The following is a 19,570-nucleotide window of genomic DNA, read 5'->3' as shown; positions in this document are numbered from 1 at the left end:
AACAGTAATAAATTTTCTATTTTATTTTGAACTACTAATTTTATTTAAATTAGCATCAACACCATATATGATAATGGGTTATATTATTAGCTTCAAACAACGGATAAAATTAATCATAATTTTGCTATGTAAAATAGAATGCCGCATAATAAAATATATTAGCAAATTTTTTTTTAAAAAAATAGCAATATTTGATTTCTTTTTTTATGAGTTAAAAAATTGTAACAAAAAGGTATGATTAAAAAAATAATAAATAATTTTTTTCTCAATAATTGTCGGATATTAATAGTAGGAGAGCACTTAATGTTCCTCTATATATAATTAACTTCAAAAAAATATGTAACAGTAGATGTGACTTTCTATTTGCATCTCTCTGGAATCTTCCCTACAATTGTTGGCTTAACATCAATGCATTCAGATTTTGCTGGGCCTTCAGGACCACTATATGTCAAGTCAATGTTCGCAAGTTCCACTTTTTCACATGGGACTCCACTGCTGCATATAAGTTGAACGGTAAGAGCAGTTGCAGAAGTTCCCTTTATATTTTTGAAGCTAACATCACTAATCTTCACTTTAGATGGTTCCTGGAAAAAAAAAAAGAGAAGAAATAATTATTTATACAAACAATAAGTAATTATCATATAATAATATATTGTTTTGGAACAGTTATCACCTTTTTATTGCATTTGTTCCATGGACAATACATTTGATCTACAATAATAGGATTGGAGAATTTTTCCATAGTAATATCTTGGAAATGAATATTAGTTGCAGTATTAGGAAACATTGCAGGCCAAGTTTTAATTCTAACACCATTAGTTGTACCGGTGAGGGTGCAATCGGAAACAGTAATTCCGGAAGCAGGATCTTCATTCTCATACTTCCCCAAGCTCCCTATGTTGATGCCATGACCAGGTCCACATGCCACTTTTGTGATTTTTAGATTTTCGGTTCCATCACCAATAGAGATACAATCATCACCCGTGCCTATTTTGGCATTAGATATAGTCACTCCCTTTGATCGCCCAATATGAATTCCATCCGTATTAAGGCTACCTTCAGGTGTACTGACTTTGAAGCCTTCAAATGTGAAGTCGTCACATCCGAATACATTGACGTGAAAGTACTTGCTATTAAGAGACGTTATGTCACGAACTAAGCCTTTGGTAATGAAGTTAAACCTTATATTCTAATGAAAAATGTAAAGCGATAAAAGCATTTTAGAAAAGTTTTGGTACGTAATTACAATTTATGGTAAATTTAAATTAGTAACATTTTGTAATATCGTGTAAACTAAAAAAAAAGTACCATAGGATGTTTGTTGCAATTTTTTGGATCTTTGTCACAAGATACTTGATCAAGCATAAATTAGCCGCATTTTTATTATCCTTTCTATTGCTTATTTACACATTTTTTTAATTTATGGTTTTTATCTTGTTTTTACAGAAAAGGAAGAAATTGGAAAATTAGAGAAAAAGTGCAGAAAATTGACAGAAAAGTGATTGGGCCAGTGATATGCCTAGTGATCTGCCCAGATCAAGCTGAAGCAGAAACCTGGAGGCAACAGGCAGAAGTGATATGGGCAGTGATTTGCCCAAGACACTCGAAGACACTGGCCAAATCACTCGCAGAAGACAGAGAGCAGAAAACTGGACTGACTCACAGAAAAGTGATTGGGTCAGTGATTTGCCCAATCACTTGAAGAAACTGGTCAAATCACCGGGCAAATCACTTTGACAGCAGAAACTGACAGCAGAGCGGAAAATTGGGCAGAAACCAGAAATCCGAATTTTCAGATGTCCAAATCCAACCCAATCACTACCAACACAAAACCAAGAGCCACGAAAGAGCTTCTCATCCAAGGAATTCCAATTGCAATTAAATTCAACATCAAAAGAGGAGTCAAACACCAAATCAAAAAGGGATTTCAAAACCCTAGATAGATAGAATTCTTCAGCTATAAAAGGAGAGCCTCCAAACCAGCAAAAGAGGCATCTTCTAATCAGCTATTGAGCCTCCTCTTCCTCTCGCCAGAAACTCTGCAGCTCTTCCCTTTTCTTTTCTTTTCATCTTTTGTGTATTTAGTCCACCATGTGTGGCTAATTTCCATCTTTTCTAGTTGAAGTTGGTGAATTTCAGATTTTGTGATGAATTGGGAGATTTAAATCTCCATTGTTAAACTTCTATTTATTTCCAATATTTATGCAATTTGATCTTTCTATAATTGTTGCTTTACTTTTAGAATCAATAAGGGCCCATTGTTTTTAATTGCTTGAGTAACAATTGTTTAAATAATTTAGGTCCGTAATTGCTTAGAATATTTAAACTCACATTTAATCAAGTTGCATGATCTAGACTTGACCACGCGGTTGGCAAGGTTAGAATTAGGTTTCTCTAAGTCTTAATGCAGTTAACAGTTGTTCAATGCCAAAGGCCCCAAGGACGTTCCTTGGCAACTTGTTAACTAGTGTTTGATTAGCGAACGTTTTCTAATCAAACTAGAACTAAGGAGGAATTTGGATTGTGAGAAGCGTCTTCCACATCCAAAACTAATTTATTGGAATAAATAGGAGTGTTAAAGAATCAATGATCAATTCTAAACAATCTGAAATAAGATCCATACTTCAACTAGAAGCTTTTCTCTTATTGATTTACTCATCTTTAAATTATTGCTTTCTTTTGCTATTTAGTTTTAATTCATCAAATCAAACCCCCCTCTTTTAATTACTTGTTATTTACTTGACCTAGTCATTATTAGGAAAATCCTTGGTGTCAATTCCCTGTGGTTCGACCCTATTGCCACTATCTACAAATTTATTTTATTGGTTGATAATAGGTTTATTTTTTACGGCTTCGACAACCGCCTATCAAAAATTGGCACCGTTGCCGGGGAATTGATCTAACTAACGTATTTTCCTTTTATGACCAGGGCTGATTTACAAGCATGGCTACGGTAAGTATGTCTTTTCTCTCTTCTCAAATTTCTGAACTAACCTCTATTGTGAGAAATTATGGTCAAGCTCGACAAGTTCAACAACTTCAACAAGCACATGCATTTGAAGGATTCTATTGAAAGTCAAGACATAATCCCTACCTTGACACATACAATACAGGTTGGGGAGACAATCTGAGCTATGGCTATGCTAGGACAGACCACTACCATGACTACCAAAGAGATCTGCAATACAATCCATGTTGGGGGGACAATCCGAATTATGGCTATGCAAGGGCTGACTACTACCAAAACTATCAAGCCCAAGCAACACCTCAAAACTCCAATATGGAACTTGAAGTGATGGTAAGGAAATTGGAAATTTCTGGAAAAATTCTCCAACAGAAAGTGGATCAAGCGGTCAACTCAATGAACGCGCACATATTAAGAAGAGAGGAAGAGCTTCAAGATCTATGGGACGATGACGAAGAAACAGACCAAGCTGCTGAGTCTGCGGCACAAATCACCACTGCAGAACCTGCTGCTGTCCAAAAATCAGCACCAACCGAAGCTCCTGCTGCAAAAACAGCACCTGCTGTCCAAAAATTAGCAACCTCAGAAATTGCCCCAACTGAACCAGAAGTTGCTGCACTTGCTGAAACTGCCAAAATTACACTAGAAATTACAGAATTTGCTGCTGTCCAAGTTGCTGAAAATAGAGACAGCAACTGCTGTCAACCTGCCACAACCACTGCTGCCCGCAAATCAGCACCAGCCGAAGTACCTGTTACATGCCCTGCTGCTGTCCATAAACCAGCAACTGCTGGAAGTGCCCCAACTGAACCAAAATATGCTGAAATTTCTGAAACAAACCAGCCCCCTAGAGAATCCAGCACAACCAGATTGCTAGCACAGGTAAGTTGTTGTTTGCCCTCCCAAACTGAGATAAATCCAAGGCAAAATGCTAGTGCCATCACATTGAGGAGTGGAAAGGAGTTGCAAGACAATAGGGCTGAAAAATTGCAAAAATAGGGCATGGAAGAAATTCTGCCAGAAAGTGATCAGGGCAGTGATTTGCCCAAGTCACTAGTAGAAACTGACCCGATCGCTGGGCAAACTTAGCTGTCCAGCAGTGATCTGCCCAAATCACCAGAGAAGGCAGAATCCAGTCAAAGGCAGAAACAACAACCTATGGAGAAATTCAAGGTACCTCCTCCCTTCCCAAAGAGATTTGCAAGGTCCCAAAAGGAGAAAGAAGAAAAAGAGATACTTGAGACACTCCGCAAGGTGGAAATCAACATACCCCTACTTGATGCTATCAAGCAAATTCCAAGGTATGCCAAGTTTCTCAAAGAACTATGCACCAACCGGAGGAAACTTGCTGAACATGAAAAGGTAAGTGTGGGGGAGTGTGTCTCAGCTGTCATTCAAAGGAAACTTCCCACCAAATGCAAGGATAGAGGAATGTTCGCGATTTCATGCAAAATAGGCAATGTGGGAATAAAGAAGGCCATGTGTGACCTTGGAGCTTCAATAAATGTCATGCCTCTTTCCATTTTTAACCTGTTGAATGCAGGTACACTCAAGGGTTCCAGCATTATAATCCAATTGGCTGACCGATCCGTTGTCTACCCCAAAGGAGTGCTAGAAGATGTGTTGGTGCAAGTGGACCAATTAGTCTTTCCAGCAGATTTTTATGTGATTGACATGGAGGAGGATAAGGGCAACATCACCTCTGATATCTTACTTGGAAGACCATTCTTGAGCACAGCAAGAACTAAAATTGATGTGTATGATGGCACATTGACTATGGAGTTTGAAGGGGAAGTTATCAAATTTAATGTTTATGATGCCATGAAATTCCCCAATGATGTTTCTCCTGTTTATGGCATTGATGTTATTGATGATTTAAGTCAAGAAATTTTTGATTTTGATCAAGAAAATTTACTTTATGATTGTCTTTGCAGGAAAGGAGAAGTGGACAGCAACATCACTGAAGCAGAAAAAACAGCAGACTGCTGTAACTTGCTGGATGTGGGTGATTTGCCCAGTGATTTGCCCAGATCACCAGATAATCTGCTCAAATCACAGACCAAATCACTGGAGCAGACAGACTTGACAGACAGTGATTTTCCTAGATCACCAGATAATCTGCTCAAATCACAGCCCAAATTAGACAGCAAGCAGACAGAAAACCAGCAGACAGCAGACAGCAGATACACCAGATCTGAAGCCCTTGCCCAGCCACCTCAAATATGCATACTTGGAGGCTGGAAATACACTTCCAGTAAATATTTCCAACCAGCTTAGCCAAAAAGAAGAAGAAAAGCTCCTTGATGTGTTAAGGAAGCACAAAAAAGAAATTGGGTGGACCTTGGAGGACATAAAAGGCACCTTAAGACCATTCGGTGGAGGCTCAAGACAGGATGCAGCACATGGAAAGCATGTTGCAGCTGCTGGTTCAACATTTTCTGCCCCAGCACCGTGACAGATAGCGATTTGCCCAGTGATTTGCCCAGTGCTTGCCCAAGTCACTGGCCAAATCACCCACAGGCCAGGAAGTCCCTTTCCCTTTTCTCCTTCATTTCTCTATATATATATTCAAACATTGAGGACAATATTTGGGATAGGTGTGGGGGTACTGGAGAGTATTTATTCACTGATCACACCATCTTTTGATTTGTTTTTGATTTGTTTTTGTTTCTTTTTGTTTCTTTTTGTTTCTTTTTGTTTCTTTTTTCTTTTTGCATTATTCTTACCCCTTTTTGCACACACCAGAATTTTTTTTCACTTTTTGCACACACACACAGAATTTTTGTCTTAGCTTTTGCTATACTCAACATAGATAACAAGGTTAAAAGAGTTTCCTTATCTCATGACCCCATTGATCTACCACCCCTTTAAGCCTAAATTGAATCATTCACAGTATGTTACCTTCACTTAGGGAGTTTTTCTCTTGAATTAAATCCTCAAATTTGCTAAGGTCAAGGGAAATAAAAATACAAATACATGCAAACACAAAGTTAGTGTAACTCCCTAAGAGCTGATTTGCCCAAACTATCATGAAAAACCAGCATAAAGCACAAATCATAAACCTGTTCCAATGGTCTAAGACTATGAACTGAGCCTAATAGCCACTTGGAGAAGTGACTGACTGAGTAACCGGGGGTGTATCACCCATGTACACAATCGCGTAAAAAGGTCAGTGACTTTTTCAAACAAATAAGTTTCGATGGTCTAGACTATGAACAGAGCTAGTAGCCACTTGAACAAGTGACTAACTGAGTAACCGGGGGTGTATCACCCATGTACACAATCGCGTAAAAAGGTTAGTGACTTTTTCAGGCAAGGATAAGAATAAGTACTGCTAAAAATAAAAATAAAAAGAAAGAGAGAAGAAAAGGGGCAAGTCACTCCTAGGGGTTGCATTAAAACTAACATAAAGGAATAAGCATGATTGATTCAAAAACCTTTCTCTTGACCATGGTAAGTGAAAGGAAACAAGGAAAGGAGAGGATGACCTTAGTGCATGTACTCTATACTGTGATAATTCAGATTAGGAGTCTAGGGGGGCTGATTAAGTGGTATTTAGGCTCAAGAGAAAAGGGGGGCTTGATTGGCTAAGTTATTTGTTGCTTGAGGACAAGCAAAAAGCTAGGTGTGGGGGTATTTGATCAACCATAAATTAGCCGCATTTTTATTATCCTTTCTATTGCTTATTTACACATTTTTTAGTTTAATTTATGGTTTTTATCTTGTTTTTACAGGAAAGGAAGAAATTGGAAAATTGGAGAAAAAGTGCAGAAAATTGACAAAAAAGTGATTGGGTCAGTGATATGCCCAGTGATCTGCCCAGATCAAGCTGAAGCAGAAACCTGGAGGCAACAGGTAGAAGTGATATGGGCAGTGATTTGCCCAAGACACTCGAAGACACTGGCCAAATCACTCGCAGAAGACAGAGAGCAGAAAACTGGACTGACTCACAGAAAAGTGATTGGGTCAGTGATTTGCCCAATCACTTGAAGAAACTGGTCAAATCACCGGGCAAATCACTTTGACAGCAGAAACTGACAGCAGAGCGGGAAATTGGGCAGAAAACAGAAATCTGAATTTTCAGATGTCCAAATCCAACCCAATCACTACCAACACAAAACCAAGAGCCACGAAAGAGCTTCTCATCCAAGGAATTCCAATTGCAATTAAATTCAACATCAAAAGAGGAGTCAAACACCAAATCAAAAAGGGATTTCAAAACCCTAGATAGATAGAATTCTTCAGCTATAAAAGGAGAGCCTCCAAACCAGCAAAAGAGGCATCTTCTAATCAGCTATTGAGCCTCCTCTTCCTCTCGCTAGAAACTCTGCAGCTCTTCCCTTTTCTTTTCTTTTCATCTTTTGTGTATTTAGTCCACCATGTGTGGCTAATTTCCATCTTTTCTAGTTGAAGTTGGTGAATTTCAGATTTTGTGATGAATTGGGAGATTTAAATCTCCATTGTTAAACTTCTATTTATTTCCAATATTTATGCAATTTGATCTTTCTATAATTGTTGCTTTACTTTTAGAATCAATAAGGGCCCATTGCTTTTAATTGCTTGAGTAACAATTGTTTAAATAATTTAGGTCCATAATTGCTTAGAATATTTAAACTCACATTTAATCAAGTTGCATGATCTAGACTTGACCACGCGGTTGGCAAGGTTAGAATTAGGTTTCTCTAAGTCTTAATGCAGTTAACAGTTGTTCGATGCCAAAGGCCCCAAGGACGTTCCTTGGCAACTTGTTAACTAGTGTTTGATTAGTGAACGTTTCCTAATCAAACTAGAACTAAGGAGGAATTTGGATTGTGAGAAGCGTCTTCCACATTCAAAACTAATTTATTGGAATAAATAGGAGTGTTAAAGAATCAATGATCAATTCTAAACAATCTGAAATAAGATCCATACTTCAACTAGAAGCTTTTCTCTTATTGATTTACTCATCTTTAAATTATTGCTTTCTTTTGCTATTTAGTTTTAATTCATCAAATCAAACCCCCCTCTTTTAATTACTTGTTATTTACTTGACCTAGTCATTATTAGGAAAATCCTTGGTGTCAATTCCCTGTGGTTCGACCCTATTGCCACTATCTATAAATTTATTTTGTTGGTTGATAATAGGTTTATTTTTGACGGCTTCGACAACCGCCTATCAATACTCCCTTCCATGCAACTTGTCCTTGACCATCTAAAGTTCCTTTTCCAGATAGTGTGAATTGATCAATATGGTTAAAATTAAACCAACCATCCCCCCCTACAAGCTCTGGTGGGCTTGCACGGTTCCCTGAACTTCTACCTCTATTGCCCCTTTGCAAGGACCTGTAACATTCACTATACCTGCCAAGAATTTCCCTGCTGGAATCAATATTTTGCTAGATCCTGCTGCTGCGCAAGCCTCTTTCCAAGCATCCGCTATAGCCTAAAAGATAAAGGAAAGAGAAAGGTAAGAATTTTAAGTTTAGCTAATATCCTAATATTCATGGGTGAATTATATGTTTATACCTGACTTGCATCTGCTTTTCCATCAGGTGCTGCACCAAATTTTGTTATATCAAAAATAGCTGGCTGTGCTTGAACAAGAGAGAAATTTATGAACAATAGAGATACAATTGAGAAAATTATTCTAGTATCCATTATTTTTTTTGCTTCCTCCCTTCTTTTATTTTTAATAAAGATTTTAGAATGATGGATTGATTTATCTTTCTACATGTTGCTTTATAAGGCTAAAATTTACCAAATTTAACTAAATACTAATAATATTTTATATATTTGGTATTAAGCAATTTTTTTAGAACCTCTGTATTCGGAAACGTTGAATGTTCTAAGCTAAAATTAGATTCCCAAAATGTACCATAGGTTATATCATCCAAATCTCATGTTGTAGTTATGATGACATGTAGATAATTTCTCATGTAATTCTTAAAGCTAAAGATTATTTGTTGGAGAAAGACTTAAACAGGTTGATTTTTTTCACTTTTGATGTTTTAGTAAGATAATAAAGGACTGAAGAATAAAAAGAGAAAAATTATGTCTAGACTCTGAATTCTGAAATTAAGGGAGTCATTGGCGTAATGAAAGACACAAGGAAATAAGGAACAAAGTCTTGCTTAAACTCTAAGTCTCAGATGCACTACGTTATGGGCATAACATATCTAACGAAAGAAATCAGAGTCTAATTCCATATTTGACACACAATTTGATGATCCTTATCCGCAAAAATATATCAAACTCAATTGTTTTAGGAAAAATAAAGCACAAAATGCAAGTGAAATCATGGATATACCTAAACACATTTTTCCATCTAATTTTGATTACTTGTATTTAGGCTAAACTAGGATTTTTAGTACTATACAAAGATGCTATTTTGATATACAACATCATCTTTTACTCTTGATTAATTTTGGGAGCCTGAAAACATTTTTCTTATTGCATTTCAACCATAAACATATGTGGCTAAATTGTCTTTTTAGTTGAAGGATAATTGAACTTTTAGTTCAAGGATAATTGAAGTTTTAGTTCATTTAGTTGTGAGATCTAATTGGTTTTATTATTTTCTTAATGTTTCTTGGTATTTATATTGTTTTTGTACCTATTATTTATTATTGTTCTATTGATTGTAGCATTAAGGTGTCATTGCTCAATCAATAGGATAATATATTATTATTCAAGTTTATTAAATTCATAATTATTTTAGTTTAATATGAAATTAGTGGTGAATTAGTTTAAGTAAAGCCTTCCTAAGGAACAAAATAATCAGACTAAAATGAATCGAGCTTTTGTGTTATTAGTTAGAATCAGGTTCTTCTAATTCCTCATGTAGTAATTGGATTAAATTATAATACCATCTCCTACTACTTTTCAAAAGCTAAAGCTAGTTAACGAATATCTCTTAGCTAGTTTAAAAATTAAGATTGAGTGACTAAAGTTTCTTCGACATCTATAACTATTTTATCTATAAATAATTAGAAATTATTTTTGCATCTATGATCAACCAATAAGACTAAAATTGAGATTAAACTTTCAGTGAATTAATCTCATGTTGATTTTCTCGCTTAAATCTAATTACTTTACTTCTTTTAGTTGGTTTAGGTTAATTCTCATTGAAGTAATCTTTAATTCCTTGCTTTTTAAAACTCCCATTTTATTTTTATTTTTATTTTGTCTTGCAAGTAAATTAACTTCCTTCCAATCTCTATAGGACAAACCCTGCTCACCACTATCGCAATTTAGTTTGATTTAGAAAAGTAGAAATTTATTTTTAGTGGCCTCGACACCTACTAAATCTTAGTGCCATTGCTAAGATATAGTTTTAATTATTTTAGTAATTCTTTTGAATGGCACATTCTAATCCTTTGGGTAGACTCAACTTCAAACAAGGAATCGAGAAAACCGTGAGGAGGTTGAGAAAAGAGATCAAATCGAGATACAAAAATATTTCATCCTCCAAGTCTAACAAAGAGGTATTGGTTGCTGTCGAGGGAACAAATCATGGGCACAGAAGAAACAATATCTGACCCAAACAATTCTTTTAATGAATTTGAAATTGAGAAAAATATGGCTAATAAGCAAGCAATCAATGATATCAACAATGTTGTTGATTCCCAACCACTTTGTATCAACTATTAAGAACTAAGTGCAACATTTAAGCTAAAGTCATGATTGATTTATCTACTCCTTATCTTTTGAGAACGTGAAACGGAAGATCCTCATGGGTGCTTGAGTTCCGTATTGCATGCTCCAATATGAGACATAATGAGTTTTCGAAGAACATATTAAGCTGAGGGCCTTTCATTTCTCATTAGTTGATGATGCAAAAAATAGTTACATTACCCACCTTTAGGCTCAGTCACCACATGAGGAGAGAGGGCGAAATTATTTTTGGACCAACTTTTATTGCATTTAGAGTATCTGCAATTAAATATTAAATTTAAAGAAGCAAGAAAAGGAATACATAAACAAGAACATGAAAAATGTTGAGCCTGTGGCTATCATCTGCATTTTAATTCGACTCTAAGTATAATGTCCTTTTTAATTCTTTTGAGCCTGTAGCTGATTTGACTTTATTTTTCCTATTTAAATGAAATTTATCTTTTAGAATTTATTATTTATTATGTTCTTTTTTAATTTTAAATTAATTGTTACATGAATAAGTTATATTTTATTTACTATATATGTTGTATAATTAATTAATACTTTTTCTATTTCAACAAAAAATACTTAATATATACCCATATTATTTATTTTATATAGGAAAATTAGTATGAGAAGTCAAATTTTGTAAGTCTTTCTGATTTTATCCAAATATTTAATTCTTAAAACTAAAGGCCAAATACCAAACATTTATTTATTGATTTTATCTAAATTTAAAAATTAAAGCTGGGAAAGTGTTTATATTTGCATGGTATAACACGTGTCATTCTTTATTATGTTTTCGTGGTCTGACATGCCATGTAGAATAACTATTTTTTCTCTAAATAGGGTTGTTGGTATGAAAATCCAAACATTATATGCCATTTTATAATTTAATCTAAAATCTTATTTTGTGGTACGGCATACTAAATTTTCAAACGTTTTAGCAATTTTTAATCAAAGGGTATTGTTATAATTTTTCATATTAAAAATCTCGATTGTCAAATTTTTGTTTTCTAATACATTTTTTTAAACAAATTATAGGAAAAAAAAGTAAAAATAGAATATATATTAGTGTTTTTCTATTGGACATTATGGAACATTAAAATCTTGTCTCTTGGCAGAGGGTGAGCTTACATCCTTTGTTTCCTATTTGATGAGTATACTATGGCGTAGGGAATTCAGGCTTCAACATAAAAGGAGATATAAGTGTTTTGAATGAGATTTAAGAAATTATAAAATATAATTTGTATTATAATAAAATTTTCAAAACATTTGATAATTTGGCATGTTGTATTGAGAATTAAAGTTTTGGGAACAACTAGAAATTATATTTAACCATTAAACCAAATATACCCTTATTCTCCCGTAAAACTGCTACATATAGTATTAGTCCTTCAATTCTATTTTTAATACAATTTAACTCGATTAATCCCATTAATATAGTGTTATTTAATTTTGTAGAAAAAAATATATATTTTTAGTCTATTTTTCCACTTCAATACAGAGAATATTTTTTTCTATATATCATAAAAGACATATGAACAAACATTGTCTCTTTATATCTCAATATACACTTATATCTCTATACTAATTGAGATTAACTTATTGAATACCTTCACTAAAATTGCAATCTATTCAACACTTAAACTTATAAAAATGATAATAATTAAACACAAATTAGTCATATTATTGATGGTTTATAAAAAAAAAAAGTAAAAATTGATCATACATTTTGTTGGTTGTGCACTAATTCTTGCTAACAGTGTTATAAATTTTTATAAGTTGATAAAGTTAGAAGAATATATTGTTATCATTTTAATGAAAATTTATAGTCCAATTAGCTAATTTTCAAGTACAGTTAATAATAAGTGAAACTATTTCTGACTTCTTTTTATAAATAATCCATTATATGGTTAATTTATATTTAATTTTTGCAGTTTTTGTAAGATTAAGGATTCAATAGATTACAATTATATTTCAAGTATTTAAAGTATTTAACGGGCAAATATGAAACGGATATAAGCTCAATTAAGTCTATACTTTTACTCGAGAACCAAATAAGTCAAATTTAAATTTTAGGTCAATTGAGCCTCTGTACTATTATTCAAGGATCACATAAGCCATCATTTAATATAATATTATTTTTTAATAACAAAATATTTTTTTAATAATAATATTTTTTATATGATAAAACTTCATTTTTTTAATTTTAAAACTTATTTATTATGTCTTAATATTTTTTAAATTTTATGGTAACTAAAAAAAACTAAGTTTAATATTTTTTAAATTATAAAAAAATATTTTATTATTAAAACATAATATTATATTATATTGTTAGGACTTATTTGGCCCGCAACAAAAATACAAGGACTTAATTGGTCCTAAATTTTGAATTGCGCTTATTTGATCTTGAGGAAAAGTATATAGACTTAATTGAACTTATTTCTAATATGAAATAATATAGTAGTGTAAGTGTAATTTTCTATAAAATAACGTATTCAACATATGTAATTTTCTATAAAATAACGTATTCAACATATGTCAACTATAAGATAAAAAACAATTTACAGCCACTAATTATTTTTCCTCTCTCTCTCAAAATTTACTCAACTCAACCATCCACAATTTAGCCTAAGTGCATGCTACCCTATTTCGGTTGATTATTCTCCTTTTATAATTGACTATTAGTTAAAAATAAGTTAAAATTAAACCCTTTAAATAATTTCTTCCTCATAAAAATTCTACTTAAAACTTTTAAAACAAAATGTAAACAGTAATAACTTTTCTATTTTATTTTGAACTACTAATTTTATTTAAATTAGCATCAACACCATATATGATAATGGGTTATATTATTAGCTTCAAACAACGGATAAAATTAATCATAATTTTGCTATGTAAAATAGAATGCCGCATAATAAAATATATTAGCAAATTTTTTTTTTTTTAAAAAAATAGCAATATTTGATTTCTTTTTTTATCAGTTAAAAAATTGTAACAACAAGGTATGATTAAAAAATAATAAATAATTTTTTTCTCAATAATTGTCGGATATTAATAGTAGGAGAGCACTTAATGTTCCTCTATATATAATTAACTACAAAAAAAATATGTAAGAGTAGATGTGACTTTCTATTTGCATCCCTCTGGAATCTTCCCTACAATTGTTGGCTTAACATCAATGCATTCAGATTTTGCTGGGCCTTCAGGACCACTATATGTCAAGTCAATGTTCGCAAGTTCCACTTTTTCACATGGGACTCCACTGCTGCATATAAGTTGAACGGTAAGAGCAGTTGCAGAAGTTCCCTTTATATTTTTGAAGCTAACATCACTAATCTTCACTTTAGATGGTTCCTGGAAAAAAAAAAAAAAAGAGAAGAAATAATTATTTATACAAACAATAATTATCATATAATAATATATTATTTTGGAACAGTTATCACCTTTTTATTGCATTTGTTCCATGGACAATACATTTGATCTACAATAATAGGATTGGAGACATTTTCCATAGTAATATCTTGGAAATGAATATTAGTTGCAGTATTAGGAAACATTGCAGGCCATGTTTTAATTCTAACACCATTAGTTATACCGGTGAGGGTGCAATTGGAAATAGTAATTCCAGAAACAGGATCTTCATTCTCATACTTCCCCAAGCTCCCTATGCTGATGCCATGACCAGGTCCACATGCCACTTTTGTGATTTTTAGATTTTCGGTTCTATCACCAATAGAGATACAATCATCACCCGTGCCTATTTTGACATTAGATATAGTCACTCCCTTTGATCGCCCAATATGAATTCCATCCATATTAAGGCTACCTTCAGGTGTACTGACTTTGAAGCCTTCAAATGCGAAGTCGTCACATCCCAATACATTGACGTGAAAGTAGTTGCTATTAAGAGACGTTATGTCACGAACTAAGCCTTTGGTAATGAAGTTAAACCTTATATTCTGATGAAAAATGTAAAGCAATAAAAGCATTTTAGAAAAGTTTTTGTAACAGCCCGGAAACCGAACTGCTACCGGCGCTAGGATCCAGATCGGCTTAAGGCCGCCAGGACCCGTACCAAGCCTGCTGTGAACTCTGTGAAACTGTGAAATCCCATACATGATCATACATTTTCAATAAAAATTTAAAACTTTCTTCTTTTCCAAGGCTTAACCTGTGCATGCACTCACTCTGAACTGTAAACCCCCTACTAGAGCTCTCAACTTTGCTCTAAATGGGCTAAACTCATACTTGTTAAGCCTGGTTGTTCATACCTATACAATAAAATATTTACATAAAAAGATCATGTATACAAAAGGATTACAACTCGTATAATCAAGCACCATTCTATACACTGTACATTATACACTATCTCTTTAACAAATACATGTCCACACTAACTATTACATATCTCTTCTCTTTCTTTGTTCCCTGCTGACACTTCTGGACCCTGAACCTGCAAAACTGGGGTTAAGGGAGAGTGATGAGCTATACTAGCCCAGTGAGCAGAACTATAAAATAGGTGATCAAAACATGATCTCATGGAATGCATCATAGCACAGACAAGCCACATCAAGGGTAAACCTGTCACCAAGTAGTCCCATCGTCATAACATATGCCAGGGCGTAGTCAAAGGCTCACTAGACTTCCTGTAACATAACATAACTTACACTGCCCCAGGGCCTTATTAGGCACCTGGTCTTGGCGTCCCTTTTTGTGCCAAGGCGTAGTCAAAGGCTCACCGGACTTTCTGTAAACATAACATATGCCAGGGCATAGTCAAAGGCTCACTGGACTTCCTGCCAGGGACTATTGGATCATCCAGCATTTACTCACACCAACAACATAGTATGCAATGCGACATATTCATGGTAACTAATGCAATCAACCTATAACATGGTCATGATGCATGAAACATGCTAAAAGCATTTAATTTCTCATATTAAAATAGTTAAGTTTAGTTCCACTCACCTTGGCTGACTCTGAACTAACTCTGCAGGTTCAGAAGCAGTGCTCACTGCTGATCTCTCTGGTTCCTCTGGTCCGTTCCTACACAGGTGGACTCAAATGAGAGACCAAACTAACACAAGAACAACTCTAAGAAACTCCCCGAAACCCCTCTAAAAGATCCTAAAACTATCACATAAAACATGCAAAAGAAGGCTGGACAGGGCACCTTCGGCGGCAGGTTCGGCAGCCGAAAGTCATGTCCAGAGACGAAACTCATGCACTTTCGGCGGCCGAAAGTCTCGTCCAGAGACGAAACTTAACCTTCGGCGGCACCTTCGGCGGCCGAACCTTGCCTCCAGAGACGAAAGTCCAATTTTTCGGAGGCAAGCTTTGGCAGCCGAAACTGCCTCCACAAGGGGTTCAGCGGCCAAACCTTCCTTCGGCGGCCGAACCTGACTTTGCCCGTTGGGCAGAAACCTGTTCTGTTTCATGCAAAACTCACCCAAAACTTACCCAACATGCATATCAACTACTCCCAACTAGCATATACCATATATCATGCATAAAGAGGTCCAAAGCTATCCTAAAACCTCAAAAAAACATATCAAACAACACTTAAACATGCTTATACACAAAAATATTCAAAAGCCTCACCTAAACCTAATCATGCATACTACCCATAAAACTTCCATAAAACCTTCAAAAATCAAGAAAGGAAGTTCAGGATCTTCACTTACCTCTTCCAAACAAGAGAATAAACGATCCCAACGTGGAGATATGAAGGAATCCTCTCTCAAAATCTCCAAACCTCCAAACTTAACTTCTTTGCTCAATACTTCAAAACAACATCAAAACTCTTAAAAACCTTGAAAGATTTGGTGAAAAATATGAAGATCATGAAAGTCAACTTGGGAAGGGCTTGGACTCACCTCTGGCTGAAGATGGAAGCAAAATATCATCCTTCCACCGACCTTTGGCCCTTTTATAGGTGGTTGGCCAGACCACTTTCGGCAGCCGAATGTGAATCCGAAACCATGCAAGGTTCGGCGGCCGAAACTCACTTTCGGCGGCCGAACTTGCCATTTTCTCCCTTGTTGCTTTTCTTTCAAAAACTCATTTTCCTTTATACTTAAAACATTAAAACATACTTTAAAATGCTTAAAAACATATGTATTACTGTAACGACCCCAAAATGGACCGTCACCGGCGCTAGGATTCAGGTTGGCTTAAGGCCGCCAGAACCCGTAGCAAGCCTGCTATACTTTCTTAGTACCTGTAAATCTCATACATGATCATATATTTTTCTGTGAAAATAAAACTCTTTTCTCTGTACCAAGGCTTAACCTGTGCATGCACTGTCTCTGTACCTTGTACTCTGCACCCCCGACTAGAGCTTGCTCTAGATGGGTTGTTTCATACTACCTGTTAAGCCTGGTTTTTTACAAACTCTGTAAAACATACACATATACAGATCATGTACATAACAAAAGATTTACAACAAAAACTACTAAGGCAAGCACAAGTCTAACTGAATAGACAACTAGTACGTCTCTTTAATATTACATGTCCACTCTAAGCTATTACAAGTCTCTTTTCTCTTTCTGTACACTTCTGGACTTCCCCTGTACACTGTACAATGAACCTGCAAGACAGGGGTTAAGGGAGTGGGATGAGCCCTATAGCCCAGTGAGTAGTACAATAAAACAATTTATTAAAATATGATCTGATGGAATGCATCATGACATAGACAATTCACATCAAGAGTAAACCTGTCACCACATAGTCCCAGTATCTCTATACCAGGGCGTAGTCAAAGGCACCTGGATTTCCTGTCTCATATATCTATATGTGTATATAACACCTGTACTTACCATTGCCAGGGCGTAGTCAAAGGCTCCTGGACTTTACTATACTTGCCAGGGCGTAGTCAAAGGCTCTTGGACTTCCTGTCTGGAACTACTGGATCATTCAGCATTTACTCACATCAACAATATAACTATGCAATGCAACATCTTTGTGGATTCTAATGCAATCAACCTACGACATAAATATGGTGCATGAAAGATGCTAAAAGTAGTTAATGTCTTAATTAAAACGAGTAATCAGTTTAGTTCCACTCACCTCTAGCTGTCTGGACTGACTCTGCAGGTTCAGTAAACTCTGGAGCAGTACTCACTGCTGCTCTCTCTGGTTCCTCTGATCTGTGTAACCACAGAAAGACTCAAATGAGGGACCGAACTTACTTAAGAATAACTCTATTAAATTTCCTAAAAATCCCCTTAAACTCACTCTAAAACACATGCAAAGCATGCAAAAGAAAGCTGGACAGAACACTTTCGGCAGCAGGTTCGGCGGCCGAAAGTCCTCTCCAGAGACGAAACTCAAGCACCTTCGGCGGCCGAATCTCAATCTTCGGCGGCCGAACCCTTTCGGGGGCAAGTTTCGGGGGCCAAAACACACTCCAGAGACGAAAGTCTCTAACCTTCGGCAGCACCTTCGGCGGTCGAATCCCCCAAACAGAGCCGAACCTCAAAACTTTCGGGGGCAAGCTGTGGCAGCCGAAGCCACCATGCAAGGGGTTCGGCGGCCGAATGAACCTTCGGCTGCCGAACCTGAGTTCATCCAGAACTCAGCCCCGACGGCAAACAGCCTCCTCTTCCCCTTCAACCTCTCAAAACATGCATACTTCAACTCCTCAACATACATATACTCAAGTATATGATCATAGGGGTCCAAAACTACCTAAACACCCCAACAAACAACACAAACATAACACAGAATCATGCTACATGCAAAAAATCACCAAAAACATCACTTTTCCCTTAAACACACATTGCTTTCCTTTAACCCCATAAAACCTTCAGAAAACATATAAACAAGTTCAAGATCTTCACTTACCTCTGCAAACAAGAAGGTGAACGTTCTGAATCCAAGGAAAACAGATCAACTCTTCTTCAACCTTACTAACTCTCAAAAGCTTAACTTTTGCTTCAAAACTCTCAAAATCTCTTGAACACTAGCAAACTCCTGCATGAGCTGCTCAAACTTGGCAAATAAATCATGGGAGACGTGGCCAAGCTTCTGGCAACAAGTTGGACATAACACCTGTCCAAAATGCTGACTAAGGATGCCCAAAAGCTGGCTGGCCAACTCAGCTTCGGCTGCCGAATCGCATGCAAAATCATGCAACATTCGGGGGCCAAACTTAAACTTCGGAAGCCGAACATTAAGCACTTTCGGCGGCCGAACTTAACCTTCGGCGGCCGAACTTAACCTTCGGCGGCCGAACTTAACCTTCGGCGGCCGAACTTGGCTCATCTGCCTTGGTTCATTTCAACTCAAAACTCAATTCCATTTAACCTTAAACCATTAAAACATACAACAATTCCTTAGAAATTCATAATACTTTAGTAAAACATAACTCCTACCCTTTTTATAGAATTCCGACACCCCGGATTCCACTGGACGACAGGAATTCCGATGTCGGATTCTAGCCGGGTATTACATTCTCCCCCCCTTAAAAACATTCGTCCTCGAATGTTCCTAAAACAAACAACAATCACAACAAAAGGAGGAAAATAACCTCAAAATAGATGTGGATACTGTTGGAGCATAGACTCTCGCGTCTCCCAAGTGCACTCTTCCAGATTATGGTGGTTCCACAAAACTTTCACCATCGGAATCTCCTTGTTCCTTAGCTGCCTGATCTGTGTGTCTAAAATCCGTATTGGCTGCTCTACATACGTGAGATCCCCTAGAATCTCCACATCAGGCTCACTGATAACCTGATTTGGATCTGACACAAATTTCCGTAGCATAGAAACATGAAACACCGGGTGAATCCTCTCCATAGAAGTAGGTAAATCCAGCTTATATGATACATTTCCGATTCTCTGCAAAATCTCAAAAGGTCCAGTGTATCGTGGAGCTAATTTACCCTTCCTCCCAAAACGAACCACTCCTTTCATTGGAGACACTTTCAGCAATACCCAATCTCCCTCCTGAAACTCTAACAGTTTC

General features: G+C 35.8%; 1 protein-coding gene and 1 pseudogene across 1 annotated transcript; both read right to left on the bottom strand.

The window, feature by feature from the left end:
* Positions 1-359: 359 nt before the first annotated feature.
* On the bottom strand, positions 360-8,602 carry LOC122721264 (exopolygalacturonase-like). The gene is made up of 7 exons (XM_043960175.1): positions 8,471-8,602; positions 8,306-8,387; positions 8,115-8,264; positions 3,672-3,794; positions 3,460-3,524; positions 674-1,189; positions 360-584 (listed from the first exon to the last, which is right to left on the bottom strand). The coding sequence occupies exons 1-7, from the start codon at positions 8,600-8,602 to the stop codon at positions 360-362; spliced, it is 1,293 nt and encodes a 430-aa protein (XP_043816110.1).
* A 5,130-nt stretch (positions 8,603-13,732) lies between these two features.
* LOC122724641 overlaps positions 13,733-19,570 on the bottom strand; it is a 52,034-nt pseudogene continuing 46,196 nt past the window's right edge.

The sequence above is a fragment of the Manihot esculenta genome, chromosome 9, assembly GCF_001659605.2.
Source record: "Manihot esculenta cultivar AM560-2 chromosome 9, M.esculenta_v8, whole genome shotgun sequence".
In the NCBI taxonomy this organism is placed as follows: domain Eukaryota; kingdom Viridiplantae; phylum Streptophyta; class Magnoliopsida; order Malpighiales; family Euphorbiaceae; genus Manihot; species Manihot esculenta.
The sequence above is the reverse complement of the archived record's forward strand: the minus strand, read 5'-3'. Positions and strand labels throughout refer to the sequence as shown.

Bases quoted from the DNA above. Each gene is read 5' to 3' on its own strand.
- LOC122721264 (XM_043960175.1), bottom strand. From the start codon at position 8,602: ATGGATACTAGAATAATTTTCTCAATTGTATCTCTATTGTTCATAAAT. The intron at 8,388-8,470 runs GTATAAACATAT...TTTATCTTTTAG, and splicing joins GAAAAGCAGATGCAAGTCAG to GCTATAGCGGATGCTTGGAA. The intron at 585-673 runs GTGATAACTGTT...TTTTTTTTCCAG, and splicing joins GGAACAAATGCAATAAAAAG to GAACCATCTAAAGTGAAGAT.